This window comes from Mauremys reevesii, linkage group 1 (genome assembly GCF_016161935.1).
Source record: "Mauremys reevesii isolate NIE-2019 linkage group 1, ASM1616193v1, whole genome shotgun sequence".
Taxonomy (NCBI): Eukaryota; Metazoa; Chordata; order Testudines; family Geoemydidae; genus Mauremys; species Mauremys reevesii.
This window is the reverse complement of record NC_052623.1, coordinates 226,944,789-226,959,056: the sequence shown is the minus strand read 5'-3', so window position 1 is coordinate 226,959,056 and position 14,268 is coordinate 226,944,789. Positions and strand designations below refer to the sequence as shown.

Sequence of the window (14,268 nt, the reverse complement as noted above, 5' to 3'; positions counted from 1 at the left end):
AGCACCCCCTGGCTTGAAATGGTTTCCATCATATACAGGGTTTACAGTTTAGTTCAATCGCTCTCAGCACCCCCACTATCAGGGGCAGCTCCCCCACTATCAGGGGCGGCTCTAGGAATTTGGCCGCCCCAAGCACGCAGGGGGCGCGCTGCCGGTCCCGCGGCTCGGGGGGACCTCTTGCAGACGCGCCTGCGGAGGGTGCGCTGGGAGGGCGGCAGGCGGCTCCGGCAGATCTTCCGCAGTCATGCCTGCGGGAGGTCCACCTGAGCCGCGGGACCAGCGAACCCTCCGCAGGCATGACTGCGGAAGGTCCGCCGGAGCCGCCTGCCGCCCTGCCGGCAAAATGCTGCCCCAAGCGCGCGCTTGGCGCGCTGGGGTCTGGAGCCGGCCCTGCCCACTATACAAATTGTTCCACCTCCCTTCACTTGGGATTCACAGCTGTGAACTCTCTCCTAGAGTTAAGTGTCTAAGGGCTTGTCTACACTACCCACCAGATCAGCGGGCAGCGATCGATCCAGCAGGGGTCGATTTATTGCATCTAGTATAGATGCGATAGATCGACCGCTGAGCACTCCCCGTTGACTCCGATACTCCACCAGAACGAGAAGTGCAAGCGGAGTCGATGGGAAAGCATCAGCTGTCGACTTACTGCAGTGAAGACACCACAGTAAGTAGATCTAAGTACTTCGATTTCAGCTACGCTATTCACGTAGCTGAAGTTGCGTATCTTAGATCGACCCCGCACGGTAGCGTAGACAAGCCCTGAATCAAGTCAGCAATTGTTCAAGGAAAAACTGAGGAGGAGGTAGAAGAAGGTGTAGTCCCACCTTCCCCACATTATAACCTTTAATCCAGTGGTTAGGGTTCAGTGTGGGAGACCCAGGTTCAGTTCCACCATGTGTCTGATGTGAAGCTGGGACTGCTGATCTTGGATTTCTCACATCCCATGAGAGTGCCCTACTCACTGAGCTAGAGAGTCATTCTCACTCTTTCTCTGGCCCAAGGAATATCTAATTATTTATGCATAGCAGAACCACTTCAACAGGAGACATTAAGACAGACCTTCCCCAGAACACCCTATAGCCCATATCTGGGGAGGTGGTGTTAGGATATAGGCACACCCCTCTACTTAGGACTGTGCATGTGCCCAACTGCTGAAATTTAAGCATCTTGGGGGACTTTACATTTGGAAACGTAGGCACCTACCAGGTTAGGTGGCAGATGAGTGTGGGTTTTGTGAATGGCAATGGTTCCTAAATGTTGGATATAGTCATTTTATGAATGCCACTCAGAAAGGTGAAGTGGTTTTTCCCAACGTTACAAAAGCAAGTCAGTAGCAGAGCCAGACTTCAAAGAAGGCTGAGGACATTTGGAACCTTGTAGGATCAGCCCATAAAGAACCAAACACACTAACCAATTTTCATTTGAAGTATCGGCTGTTCTGACCAAATGTCTGTGTGAACAATGGTGGACAAAATTCAAATACTGCATCTAAAACAACAGGCAGAAATGAAACCATCCCATGTATGAATTAACCTCACTACCAGAACATAATAACCGGAACATGTCACTTTAGCTATCCTAACCAGAGTTATGGTCTAGTTTGGTAAATTTGTTATAACAAAAAAACAAAACAAAAACATTTACCCACGGGATTATTGTAAAGACAAAGCAGCACTACAGCACTAGTGTTGGAATTATATAACAGTTAAAGGTGGTCAAATTATTCAGGGTGAATAGGGGGTTTTGTTGTTGTTGTTTGTTTGATGATGAATTTTGGCTTTTTTTTTTACTAAATAAATCACTTCATTATAATTTCTTTCCATTATTCTACCACCTCTGCAGATGGTTGACAAATATCTAGCAAATAATTTATCTGATGAATTTTTCCCACTACTTGTGGGATAAATTATTCATGATTATGTTATGCTTCAAATAATGATGATAAATTATCTTCTTATTATTATTTGAGCAGCTTTAAGAATGGAGACTAAACCAATAATTAAAACTTTGGGTGTGTTTAGCCTGCAGATGTCATCCCCCTGGTAGTATGCTAAAGCAGACAACAAACAAACATGATATTAAAATGTCTCTCAAATGTCATGTTCAGATTATAGCCCTGTTCTGCCCTTGCAAACACAAGTTAGAGAAAATCCAGTGCTAAAAACAATAGTGTATGAATTCAATATTCAAGTTGTTCCTTTTAACCTGAACAAGCAAGAAAATTCAGTTATGGTTCTCATGGCAACATTGACTACTGTGTTCTTTATATACACCGTAATAGGGTCTTTCATTATATAACCAGCCTAACCCTGCTCAATGTGACATATTATTGGGCAAATACAGAGTTTACAGATGTGATCTTGGCATTCATGTGCTATCTTGTTAAATGATTATCAAGTCTTGTATGGTTTCATGGAATTCCACCCTTCAAGGATTTGCTCTATGGATTATTGTTTTCTTAGAATAGAGTGCCTTAGATATTTTGGGCCAGAATGTAAATCTGACCATGCACCTATGAAGGGGAGTAAGGAAGCATAAAATGTCCCTTTATTTTCCTCACTCTTTACTTGCATCATGAGGAAGGGTGGGGATTAGCAGCCTCCATAGGGGATCTGCATTTCACACACAGCTTGAACTCATTTTGCATAGATGTAAATGACCATGTAAAGTGCAAGGCAGTGGAGAATCAGCCCTAAGGAATTTTGTTTTCTTGTGTCAATATAGCACAACATTCATTTGTCGCTAGAGTCAATTCTGAGACTACACACTGACCTTTCTAGTTGGGGACGAAAAATGCAAGTTATAAATGACAGGCATTGTGAACATTTGGAGGGGAAAAAATGACCTGATTCTTATATCAGTTAGCTTGACTGGAGTTGTTCCTGATTTGCTATGGTGTAACTCAGAGGAGAATTTGCAGAATATAGGAAAACTCACAGGGGAATTCCCAAATCATACAGTGATTTTTTTCTGTTCCCCCTATTTTTCCTTCTGTTCCTGATTTGAAGACTTTTGAGGATTTCTGGGACAGTTACACTCTGCAAATTGCCTGAGTAACAACCCGTATCCATTCTCGTCAGACCATGTGGGGAGAATGTTCAGCAATGTCACAGAGACTCTACTAAAAATCCTCTGAATGTGCTGAGAAATGACTTTTCAATTGCTGGTCATTTCAAAAAATATATTTTTTATTCCCGCCTCACCCAGCCAAAAGCTAGTGAAGTCTCTCTAATTCTCCATGCAAGCTCTGTTCAGGCCAGGTGCCAAACTGCAGCTGTTTCAGTATCAATCCTGTTAGATGCCTAATCCAGCTGTTTCAATCTCAATCCAAAAAGAGTGGGCTTGGTTATTCAATCCCTTGTTCTTTGTGTAGTTGTGTGCACTTGTGCAAAGTGCTCTTAATCTGCTCCCTGACTGGATGACTAGAACTTTAAACAAGTGTGAAACAAGTGTCAAAATAGAGAACGGCACATAAAGACACAGTAGCATATGAACTTTCAGACAAGTCATTCTTTGTGCTGAAACTTGTGGGATGCATTAATGGTTTCAGAAATAAATCGTCAGTTGTAAGAATACTCATGAATAATGCAGTCTCATAAATAACAGTAGAGCAAAGCTGCAACTTGAAAATACTCACAAATCACTTTCATTCCTACTTGACCAGCTCTAATTTAGAAACGTTGTTTCCAGTATTTTCATTGTTGTTATTAGTGTCACGTCTAGGATCTCCCTTCCTTAGGCTTTAGGTTCCACAGTTATTAAGAGTGCCTGATAAACAGCCACCATATATTGTGCTGGCAATTTTAAAACATCAAATAAACAGCCTTATTAGCTTTAGTGCAGTTACTGCTCTCCCCCATGGGAAACAATTTGGTTTTTATCTGTGACCCTGCTGTACGTAAATACTTTTTTTCTGCTCTTAGGATCATTCCCTTGAGTCTTGTGCTAAAACAGAAATGCGATGCTAAGCTGGCAAATTGTGAGCCTTTTACTTGAAATAGTGCTACAAAGACCCACTCCGTGTGCTTTTATCTCTTATTAGGAAAATTGCTGCTTATGATGAAGAAATTCAACATCTCTATGAGGAAATGGAGCAGCAAATCAAAAATGAGAAAGAGCAGTTTCTCTTGAAGGTGACTGTGTCTCTTTATTATACATATGTAAGGCCTAATTCTGCTCTCCCACTAGTTTTTACACCAGTGTAACTCCATTGATTTCAGCCAGTGTGAAAGCAAAAGAAAGCCCCCAAAATGACAGTCTACAGAGAAGTATAAGATAAAGCGTAATTTCACTTACTACCTCACCCAGTGATATCAGATTGCGGGCTCAGGCTGGCTGACTACCTGGATGGGAGACCAAGGCGCACCCACAAACTGCACTAAGTGGTGTTGGTGATATTCAGGAGGTGGTGTTATTCCTTCGGACAGGGCCAGCTCCAGTTTTTTTTGCCGCCACAAGTGGCGAAGGAAAAAAAAAAAGATAAAGCCATGATTGGTAGCACTTCGGTGGCAGCTCTACCGCTGCTGCTTCATTCTTTGGCAGCAATTGAGCAGCCAATCCTTCCCTCCGAGAGGGACTGAGGGACCCACCGCTGAATTCCCGCCAAAGACCCGGACATGCCGCCCTTTTCCATAGGCTGCCCCAAGCACCTGCTTCCTGTGCTGGTGCCTGGAGCCGGCCCTACCTTCGGAATAACTACCGAACCAATAGCCCACTTTGCTGGTGGAGGTGCCATCTTTTACATGGGTTTTAAAATCAAGGTCCTGACCACTTGTGATCATAAAAGATCCCCTGGAACTTTTCACAGCAGCACTAGTCTCAATGTCCTGGCCAAATTCCTTCTTGAACAATTTCTGTGGTGTCATTCTTACAGAGTACCTCTGCCCCCTTCCTGGTCTCTCTGAGTGAACCTCTTCAGGTGACAGGTCTCAGGACTTTACCTATCCTGGGGTTGAATTCCACCATTCTCGCACTCTTAGACTGAGTCCTACAGTGCCCTGTGTATCTACTGTGCTCACCCAGCAAGTCCAACTGGGTTCATTACCTGCTGACCTTCCGTTTGGGAATCTGTGACCAGAGGTGAATAGAGTGACCAGACAGACATCTGAAACCAAAGTATTTACCCCAGTAGGAACAAAGCTTAAGAGAAAAAGGATTTTAAAGCAACAAAAAGTCTACACACACATCTATCGTACCTAGAGGCTCACCATCCCTGATGATAATCTACGCAGGCCTAGTTTCTTCAGATACCCCAGTGGGTGCTGCTGTCACAGCCTGGTTCCTCCCTGAAGAGCTCCTCAACAACTATTAAACAGCACCCGACTCCCACCCTTGCAGAGAGAGTCTCTTTTTAAACTGCCATAGTCCCTCTGATGTTCTGGTGTCCAGGCTTTTTCTATCCAGCATTGTCTCCTAACCCCTAGCATTTTATCTTGAGCGATTGTTTCACTTCCTGCTTTTTTTTTCCCATACAGATCCCTATTGGATTAAACCAATACAGTAAACATCCCAATAATCTGGCAAACACAGTATTCAGAAATACAGAGCAATGCCATGTATGTCACACATTGTCTAAAAGTTGCCCTGTAGTTTCAACTGGATACATTTTTCTTTACTTCCTGCCCTAAACTGTTGTTTAGTGTGTATTTTGCACAGTTAGGTCCCACTATCAACAGTGGGAATCTTTCCACTGACTTCATTGGGTATTGGATTAGATCCTTACACAGCAGCTGTGTTCCACTCCAGAGCTGGGTGAATCTCAATGTTGGGTCAAATGATCTCCTTGTATAGAGTTGTGTAGCATTTGAAAAGTTGTAAAATGCATTGTCTTTTACAATGAAGGTTGATATGCAAAAGATTGGTTTGTATGCTCCAATAAAAAGAGTGCCACTATTTAAATTATACTGTAGATCCAAAAATAAGATGTAAAGATTCTAACCTATAAGAAACTATATTACCAGTAACTGGTAATTAACATTATCATTAAGGTAGCATAATCAATTCCATTATTAATCCCTATCACAGGCCTTTGTAGGTTGCCAGGTAAACCTCAGTTTAGCTCTTTAAAAGTTAGTCAGCAGCCACAGCCACTCAAGAAGTGTTATTTCTTCGTGTGACTAATTTATTTTTTGGTGTTTGGAGTTTTAAGTTCTTTCCCTAAAGCAAAAGTTCACAAAGGCCCTACAGAATGCAGAGACATACGGGTGCCATATGAAAAAGAAAATGATTGCCTGTCTCAGGAGGAGCATAGCGTTTGAAAAATACATAAAAAGAAATGGTTAAGAAGGCAAATAAGTACAAACTGTTGCTATTTAAGACATTTGGTACCCTGCTGATTAAGGACTGTGTTAGAGGAATGGTTATTATGTCTTACTCATTTGGATATGTATTTTTCTGAATAAGAAGCCAGTTAATGTATATTAAATTGCCTCATTAAATGTATTGTTAGGAGTGAGAGGAGTAGTGGGGGAACATTTCAGTGTTCCTGCACCCACCCCCTTGAGGGAGGTTTGATCGCTCTTTAAAGGAATTTTCCTGAAGAACTAAGGGAGCAGATTCTCAGCCACTGGAGCTCTGATAATTTACACCCAGTGGTGGATTAGCCGCTGGGCCAATGGGGCTTGTGCCCAGGGGCCCTGGCCAATTGGGGGGCCCCCGAAAAATGGGCACCCCCACACCCAGACCTGCTCTGCCCACCCATCCAGTGTTCTTGCCAAGGAACAGGGTCAGGGCACAGGGGCTTGCCCCACTCCCCCCACCCACCCAGCGCTCCTGACGGAACAGGGGAAGTCCCCATGCCCTGACCCCACTCCCCGCAGGAGCGCTGAGGGCAGCGGGCAGTGGCGGATATGGGGTTTGTTGGGCCCTGGGCCAAAGCAAGCTTGTAGGTCCCCCCACATCCTCTTCATCCCTCCCCAACACTACTGCAGAGAGCGGGGTCAGAGTGTGGGGGCTTCCACCACTCCTTAGCAGGAGCACTGGGTGGAGCAGGTCTGGGCACGGGGGCACCCATTTTCAGGGACCCCCAGGGGCCCTGGCCTGTTGGCCCAGTGATTAATCCACCACTAGCGGGGGGAGGATTGCAGGTGGAAGGGGTGGGGAGGGGTCCCCGATTCCTTTGGCCCAGGGCACCACAAACCCCTAATCCGCCTCTGTTTACACCATCTGAGAATCTGTCCCAAGGAGTAAATCCTAATGAGAGAAGGAGGGGTTCTCATTTATTCAAATGCTGTTATAGAATATTTGGGTAACCACCTGTTTGTGGGGCCACTGCAGTAACTGAGAGGTTTGTAAACACCCGGGGCCTAACTCTCTTCTCACTTACATCAATTTTACACCACTTCTGTTAACTTCTGTGGAGCTGCTCCTGATTGCAAGTGATAGATTTTAAAGCTAGAAGGCACCATTTGTGATAGCCTGCATAAGAAAGGCCATAGAATTTCACCCAGTAATACCTGTACTGAGCTCAGTAACTTGTGGCTGAACTACAGGAAATCCTTTAGAAAGACATCCAGGGTAAACTTTTCAAACACATGGAAGCAATTTAGCAGTTTTAGACCCATTTTCAAAAGTGACATAGACTCCTAAGTCTCACAGATACAGGCTCAGATGTGCCTAAATCACTTTTGAAAATGGGGCTTAACATATGTCCCTTAAGCACTTCTGAAAATTTTACCTCCTGTGTGGGTCAGAAACTGTGCTGGTGTAACTCAGCATAGATGCACTAACTTCAGTCATTGATGTCAATGGAGCTATGCCAATTTACACCAGCTGAGGATCTGGCCTCCTAAGTGATGGAGAATTCACCACATCCTTAGGTAACCTGTTCCATTGGTTAGTAACCCTTACTGTTATCTACCCCTTATTTCCAAATCTGACTCCTAGTCCCATGCCCTGTACTCTGGACCATGCTGCCCTGATGATGAAGACCCTGCCTTTTTGCTTAATGTTCATGTCTTTTGATTTTGCAGGATACAGAGAGGTTTCAGTCCCGCAGTCAAGCACTGGAACATAAACTCATTTCAAAAGAACAGGAGCTGGAACAACTGGTTCAAAAACAGAAAAGGGTATTTAACAGCATTATACAGAGAGAACTGTAGATAATTTTGATTTGCCCCTGTGATTTTCCTTCATAATTTCTCTTCTTTCCTTCATATATTTAGCAATATTTCAACTCAGAGAATTTTTTTTAAAATAAAAGCCATTTGAAGTGATTGGTCACCATGAAAGCTGCAGTTCCACACTGAAGTCCTTTATAAATTCATAGAGGCTCATAGATTCCAAGGCCACAAGGCACCATTGAGAAAAACTAATCTGACTTCCTGTATAACACAGGTTGTAGAACTTCCCCAAAGTAATTCCTAGAGCATATATTTTAGAAAGACATCCGGTCTTGATGTAAAAATTGGCAGTGATGCAGAATCCACCACGACCTTGGTAAATTGTTCCAATGGTTAATTATGCTCACTGTTAGCAATTTACACCTTATTTCCAATCTGAAGTTGTCTAGCTTCACCTTCCAACCATATGTCATGTTTCCATCATGTCATAATTTATATATTCTCTTGATTGATTTTTTTATGGAACAGCACTTACATCTCCTTATAAAGCGATAATACAATATTAATAGTTGCTATGTTATATAAACATACAGGGTAAAACTTTCAAAAGCATCCATCTCTCAATTTCAAAAGTGACCTAGGCAGATAAGCATTTAGTAGAATTTTCAAAAATGCCACCTATCTGTCTAAACGCCTTTAAAAATCTGTCCCTTAGCAGCCTAAGTGTCATGGAGGTAGGCCCCTAAATCACTTTTGAAAATAGGATTTAGGCTCCCAGATCACTTACGTACGTGCTTTTGAAAATTTTACCCATTGTCCTCTGCTTTCTAAAATAAGTGATTTCTCTCATAAGGCATCATAAAAACAATGGGCCTGATTTTCCACTATGTTAGATGGGTGCTGTGCAGATGTAACAGATTCCTGCTGCTTTAATTTATGCCAGGGATTACACTAGTGCCTGGATGGCATGCAATCTGGAGACTACTACGGTATCTTAAAGCTATCGGTGCACACCTCCACTCCAGATTGCTCCAAGTGCTCCTGGACTGTACTGGAGAATCAGTGCCATAAACTTTAAATAGTCTCTTCTAAACCCAGTGGACCTGATTCTTTTCAGTCATATGTCAGTTTTATGGCAGCGTATCTCCACTGGAGAGCCCCGATTTACACGCACATAGGTGAGAATGCAATGATGCTCACAGTTCTCATCAGCCTGTCATGTTTCCATATCAGTGCCTGCTGTAATTTGTTCCACAGTCTGGGGAAGCACAGTACTTATATTCTGTAAAATTGCCATAAATCCCTGCAAGCTATATCCAGGGGGGCGGATTTAATACAATTTAAAAAGTGAATTCACTGCTGGTGAAAGGCCTGAGACTGACAGCTCTGGAGATAAATCTCCTCTATTTAACTACAGAGTAAATATAACCATCTCTCTCTGGCAGTGCTGACCTGAAGGTCCATTCTAGAGAGGAGCGAGAGAAGTTCAGTCTCCACTGGTTATGCAGTGTTTGGATTCTCCTCTAAGGAGTCGATCCAACTCCCATTGAAGTCAATGGGAGTTGCACCTGGGTACCAGAGATATAACTGGGTTTTTAGTTTGCTAGTTGTGATAGTGCATTTTTATGTGTGATGTGGAGACCTGCCCCCTAGGGAACTGAACTAAGACAATCATTTTATTTCATATGTCACCAAACAGCCAACTGATGGTAATTACCTTTGGATAAGTCTACCCTGCAAAGAAAAACCTGCAACACGGAGTCTCAGAGCCTGGGTCAATTGACTCTCATGGGACTTGGGCTGCAGCATTATAAACAGGAGTGTAGATATTCCCACTCAGGTTGGAGCCCAGGATCCAAAACCAGGCTCGGAATGTCTACACTGCTATTTTTAGCCCCGCAGCCCCGAGTCAATTGATCTGGGCTTTGAGACTTGCTGCCACAGGTTTTTCTTTGCAATGTAAACATACCCTATTACTACAAATTGTAATATTTTTCTCCATTGCCTGTTGCAGCCTGTTGTGCAGTGCTGCATGCTAAATATCTGCCACATTCCACCCAAGAGGTAATTGTATTTCAGCAGTGGATTAAATGAACTGTTTCTATCTCTCTCTCTGTGTGTGTAGGCTTATAAAGCATTTTGGGTTCTTTCAGGATGCAACTGACTATATATGTAAGATATTATTACTCATCATTTTATAATGGTTTTATTTTAATCTTTGCTATCTTTTGCTTTTCAAGCAGATTTAGACATCCATTATCAATGAGTTACACAAAGGTTGTTCTTCGAAAGCCTTTAGCTGTGTCTTCGTCTATATATTTGACTTCTAAACTGTTTGGTGTAAGAGCCTGGGCAAACTTGAAATCTTTATACTTGGATTTTAATCCTTGCTTACTGAGACAAAATTTACAGTGACTTCAGTGGAAGTTTTGTCTGAGTAGGGACGTCATGATTTTGACCCCAACAACTAACTGAGGAACCTGAAATGACAGTTTTATACACACACATACCAGTCCAAGAACCAGGCTGTCGAAGGATAGGATTTATTCACTACTATAAAATCCAAATGCCCCTTTTATTTTTATGGGCATGCTGTTGAAAAGAAGCCAGCCCTGGATAGACAGGATTTTCTTCTTTTATTTTTATTGTCACTGAAAGGCATATTTAGTCAGATAATAAACTGCACTTGAAACCTTTGTCATTTTAACAGCTGAGTGGTGCCCTTTGCCAGCCTAAATTATAATATGTGACTGCTCTCCAGCTGAGTAGTCTACTCAGATTTTTCCACCCAACAGCATAATTCAGTGCAGTCAGTACAGAGCTTAATGTTCACATTTATCTCTTTCCTCATGTCCAGCATTTGGGGCCCAATTCTCCTTCTTCCTTACACCTGTTTTTATAATGCTATAACGTCCATGATTTTGTCGAGTTTCTCCTGATTTACATCGGCATTGGTGTAATTCAAATCAAGCCCTCAGTGTTTAATTTGTGCCTTAGTCAAATTCCTTCTCTCTTCCTCTTAAATTGAAATGGACTTTTTTGCCAATTACATTTATTTTTTGAATGAGTGATGGTAACTTTGGGTATGTCTACACTACGGGATTATTCCGATTTTACAGAAACCGTTTTTTTAAAACAGATTGTATAAAGTCGACTGCACGCGGCTGCACTAAGCACATTAATTCGGCGGTGTGCATCCATGTACCGAGGCTAGCGTCGATTTCCGAAGCGTTGCACTGTGGGTAGCTATCCTCCTCCGCCCATTGGAATTCTGGGTTGAGATCCCAATGCATGATGGGGCAAAAACAGTGTCGCGGGTGATTCTGGGTAAATGTCATCACTCAATCCTTCCTCCGTGAAAGCAAGGGCAGACAATCATTTAGCGCCCTTTTTCCCTGGATTGCCCTGGCAGACGCCATAGCATGGCAACCATGGAGCCTGTTTAGCCTTTTGTCACTGTCACCGTATGTGTACTGGATGCTGCTGACAGACGCGGTACTGCACTGCTACACAGCAGCATTCATTTGCCTTTGCAAGGTAGCAGAGACGGTTACCAGCCCTATTGCACCATCTGCTGCTTTAGAAATTGGCAATGACGGTTACCAGTCCTTTTGTACCATCTGCTGCTGTCATGGATGCTCCTGGCTGGCCTCACTGAGGTCGGCCGGGGGCACATGGACAAAAATGGGAATGACTCCCCAGGTCATTCCCTTCTTTATGTTTTGTCTAAAAATAGAGTCAGTCCTGCCTAGAATATGGGGCAAGTCTACTAGAGAACCAGAGAGCACAGCCGCTCCGTGTCAGAGCCCCAGACATCCTGCAGAAATGATGAGCTGCATGCCATTCTAGGGGGTGCCCCTACAACAACCCCACCCGTTGCTTCCCTCCTCCCACACCCCTCCTGGGCTACTGTGGCAGTGTCCCCCCATTTGTGTGATGAAGTATTAAAGAATGCAGGAATAAGAAACACTGACTTTTTAGTGAGATAAAATGAGGGGAAGGCAGCCTCCAGCTGCTATGATAGTCCAGGCAGTACAGAATCTCCATTAGACATGAAAGGGGATGGAGGGAGGAGCTCAGCCTTCAGCTGCTATGATGAGGATGGTTACCAAGCCTTTTGCACCATCTGCCTCTCCAGGAGAAGCTTAAAGAAGGGAATGACTGGGAGTCATTCCCATTTTTGCCCAGGCGCCCCTGGTTGACCTCACCGAGGCCAGCCAGGAGCACTCACGGGATGATGAGGACGGTTTTCAACCATTTTGTACCGTCTTCCATCAGGAAAGGAAGGGGAGGGGATGCTGCTGTTCAGCGCCGCAGCACTGTGTCTACCAGCAGCATGCAGTAGACATACAGTGACACTGAAAAAAGGCGAGAAACAATTTTTTTCCTTTTTCTTTCACGGGGGGGGAGAGGGGGGTAAATTGATGACATATACCCTGAACCACCTGGGACAATGTTTTTGACCCTTCAGGCATTGGAAGCTCAGCCAAGAATGCAAATGCTTTTCGGAGACTGCGGGGACTGTGGGATAGCTGGAGTCCTCAGTCCCCCCTCCCTGCCTCCATGAGCGTCCATTTGATTCTTTGGCTTTCCGTTACGCTTGTCACGCAGCACTGTGTTGAGTCCCTGCTGTGGCCTCTGTCTGGAGATTTTTTCAAATGCTTTGGCATTTCGTCTTCTGGAACGGAGCTCTGGTAGAACAGATTTGTCTCCCCATAAAGCGATCAGATCCAGTATCTCCCGTACAGTCCATGCTGATCAGCGCTCCACGCTGTGCAAACAGGAAATGAAATTCAAAAGTTCGCGGGGCTTTTCCTGTCTACCTGGCCAGTGCATCCGAGTTCAGATTGCTGTCCAGAGCGGTCACAATGGTGCACTGTGGGATAGCGCCCGGAGGCCAATACCGTCGAATTGCGGACACACTAACCCTAATCCGACATGGCAATACCAATTTCAGCGCTACTCTCGTCGGAGAGTACAGATATCGGTATTAAGAGCCCTTTATATCGAAACAAAGGGCTTCGTTGTGTGGACGGGTGCAGGGTTAATTCGGTTTAACACTGCTAAATTCGGTATAAACGCGTAGTGTAGACCAGGCCTTTATTTAATTACAACATCCTTGCTGGATTATGAAAGAACCTCTTGAGAATAATACAAATTCCCTTTTCCAAACTGCATTAATTAGGTGAAGTTGTTCTTACATTTTTTTTCCCTGTAGTGTGAGGGATTGTAAAATATGTGAAAAGAAACTGCCAGCCAAGAAATGCTCAGGGCTGCTCCTACTGACTCAGCTAGATGGAGGCTCCCTTAGGGATCACTTGTCAGAGCTGCTGTCTATGGACAAGGGTGGATTAAATGCTGATCCAAACTTGTGCTGACAGGGAACCCAGAGGCCAACAGAGTGTGGCTCTGTAGATACAGAGGGGCCTATCTCCTTGCAAATGTAGGTCCAAGATCATGCTTCAGGGACAGTGAGCCACTGCAAGCCAATAGATTCTTCGGCTCAGTCCCTTCTGCCAGCTGCCACCTTCTTGAATTGTCAGCATGCTCCCATCCTGCATAATTCAGGGGTGTTATCTGTAATACCCCCAAATCCATAGCAGGCTGGCATTTCAAAAAGTAGGCAGCGGGGGCTCAGCATAGAAACTGCTGGGCCTGCCTGGCTAATGTGTGTTTATATGGGGGGGCAGCACAGTACTGTACTATGGCCCAGCAGAAGTCTTGCACTGGGAGAAGAAGGTAGCTGGGATCAGTGCTTGGGATAAAGGGTAGCTGAGTTTCTGCCCTGTGGGGGGTGGGGGTTGGATGGAGGGTTACGTGGAGGTCTAGGCTGGGAAGGGGAAGGCATGTATGGATCTGATTAGGTCGGGGTAGGTAACCTATGGCATGCGTGCCGAAGGCAGCACACGAGCTGATTTTCAGTGGCACTCACACTGCCCGGGTCCTGGCCACCGGTCCGGGGGCTCTGCATTTTAATTTAATTAAACATCTTAAACATTTTAAAAATCTTATTCACTTTACATACAACAATAGTTTAGTTATATATTATAGACTTATAGAAAGACACCTTCTAAAAACATTAAAAAGAATTACTGGCACGCGAAACCTTAAATTAGAGTAAATAAATGAAGACTCGGCACACACTTTGGAAAGGTTGCCTACCCCTGGGTTAGGTATACAGGAGGGTAAGTTGGGGCTGGATAAG

At 44.1% G+C, this 14,268-nt stretch overlaps 1 protein-coding gene across 2 annotated transcripts in view; it reads left to right on the top strand.

Annotated features, from left to right (window-relative positions):
- CRACR2A (calcium release activated channel regulator 2A) overlaps positions 1-14,268 on the top strand; it is a 103,839-nt gene that overhangs the window by 42,742 nt on the left and 46,829 nt on the right. For both annotated transcript variants that reach the window (XM_039520410.1, XM_039520411.1), the window contains exons 6-7: positions 4,046-4,136; positions 7,974-8,069. In XM_039520410.1, coding sequence (XP_039376344.1) covers positions 4,046-4,136; positions 7,974-8,069 — 187 coding nt within the window. The remainder of the gene's footprint in view (positions 1-4,045; positions 4,137-7,973; positions 8,070-14,268) is intronic.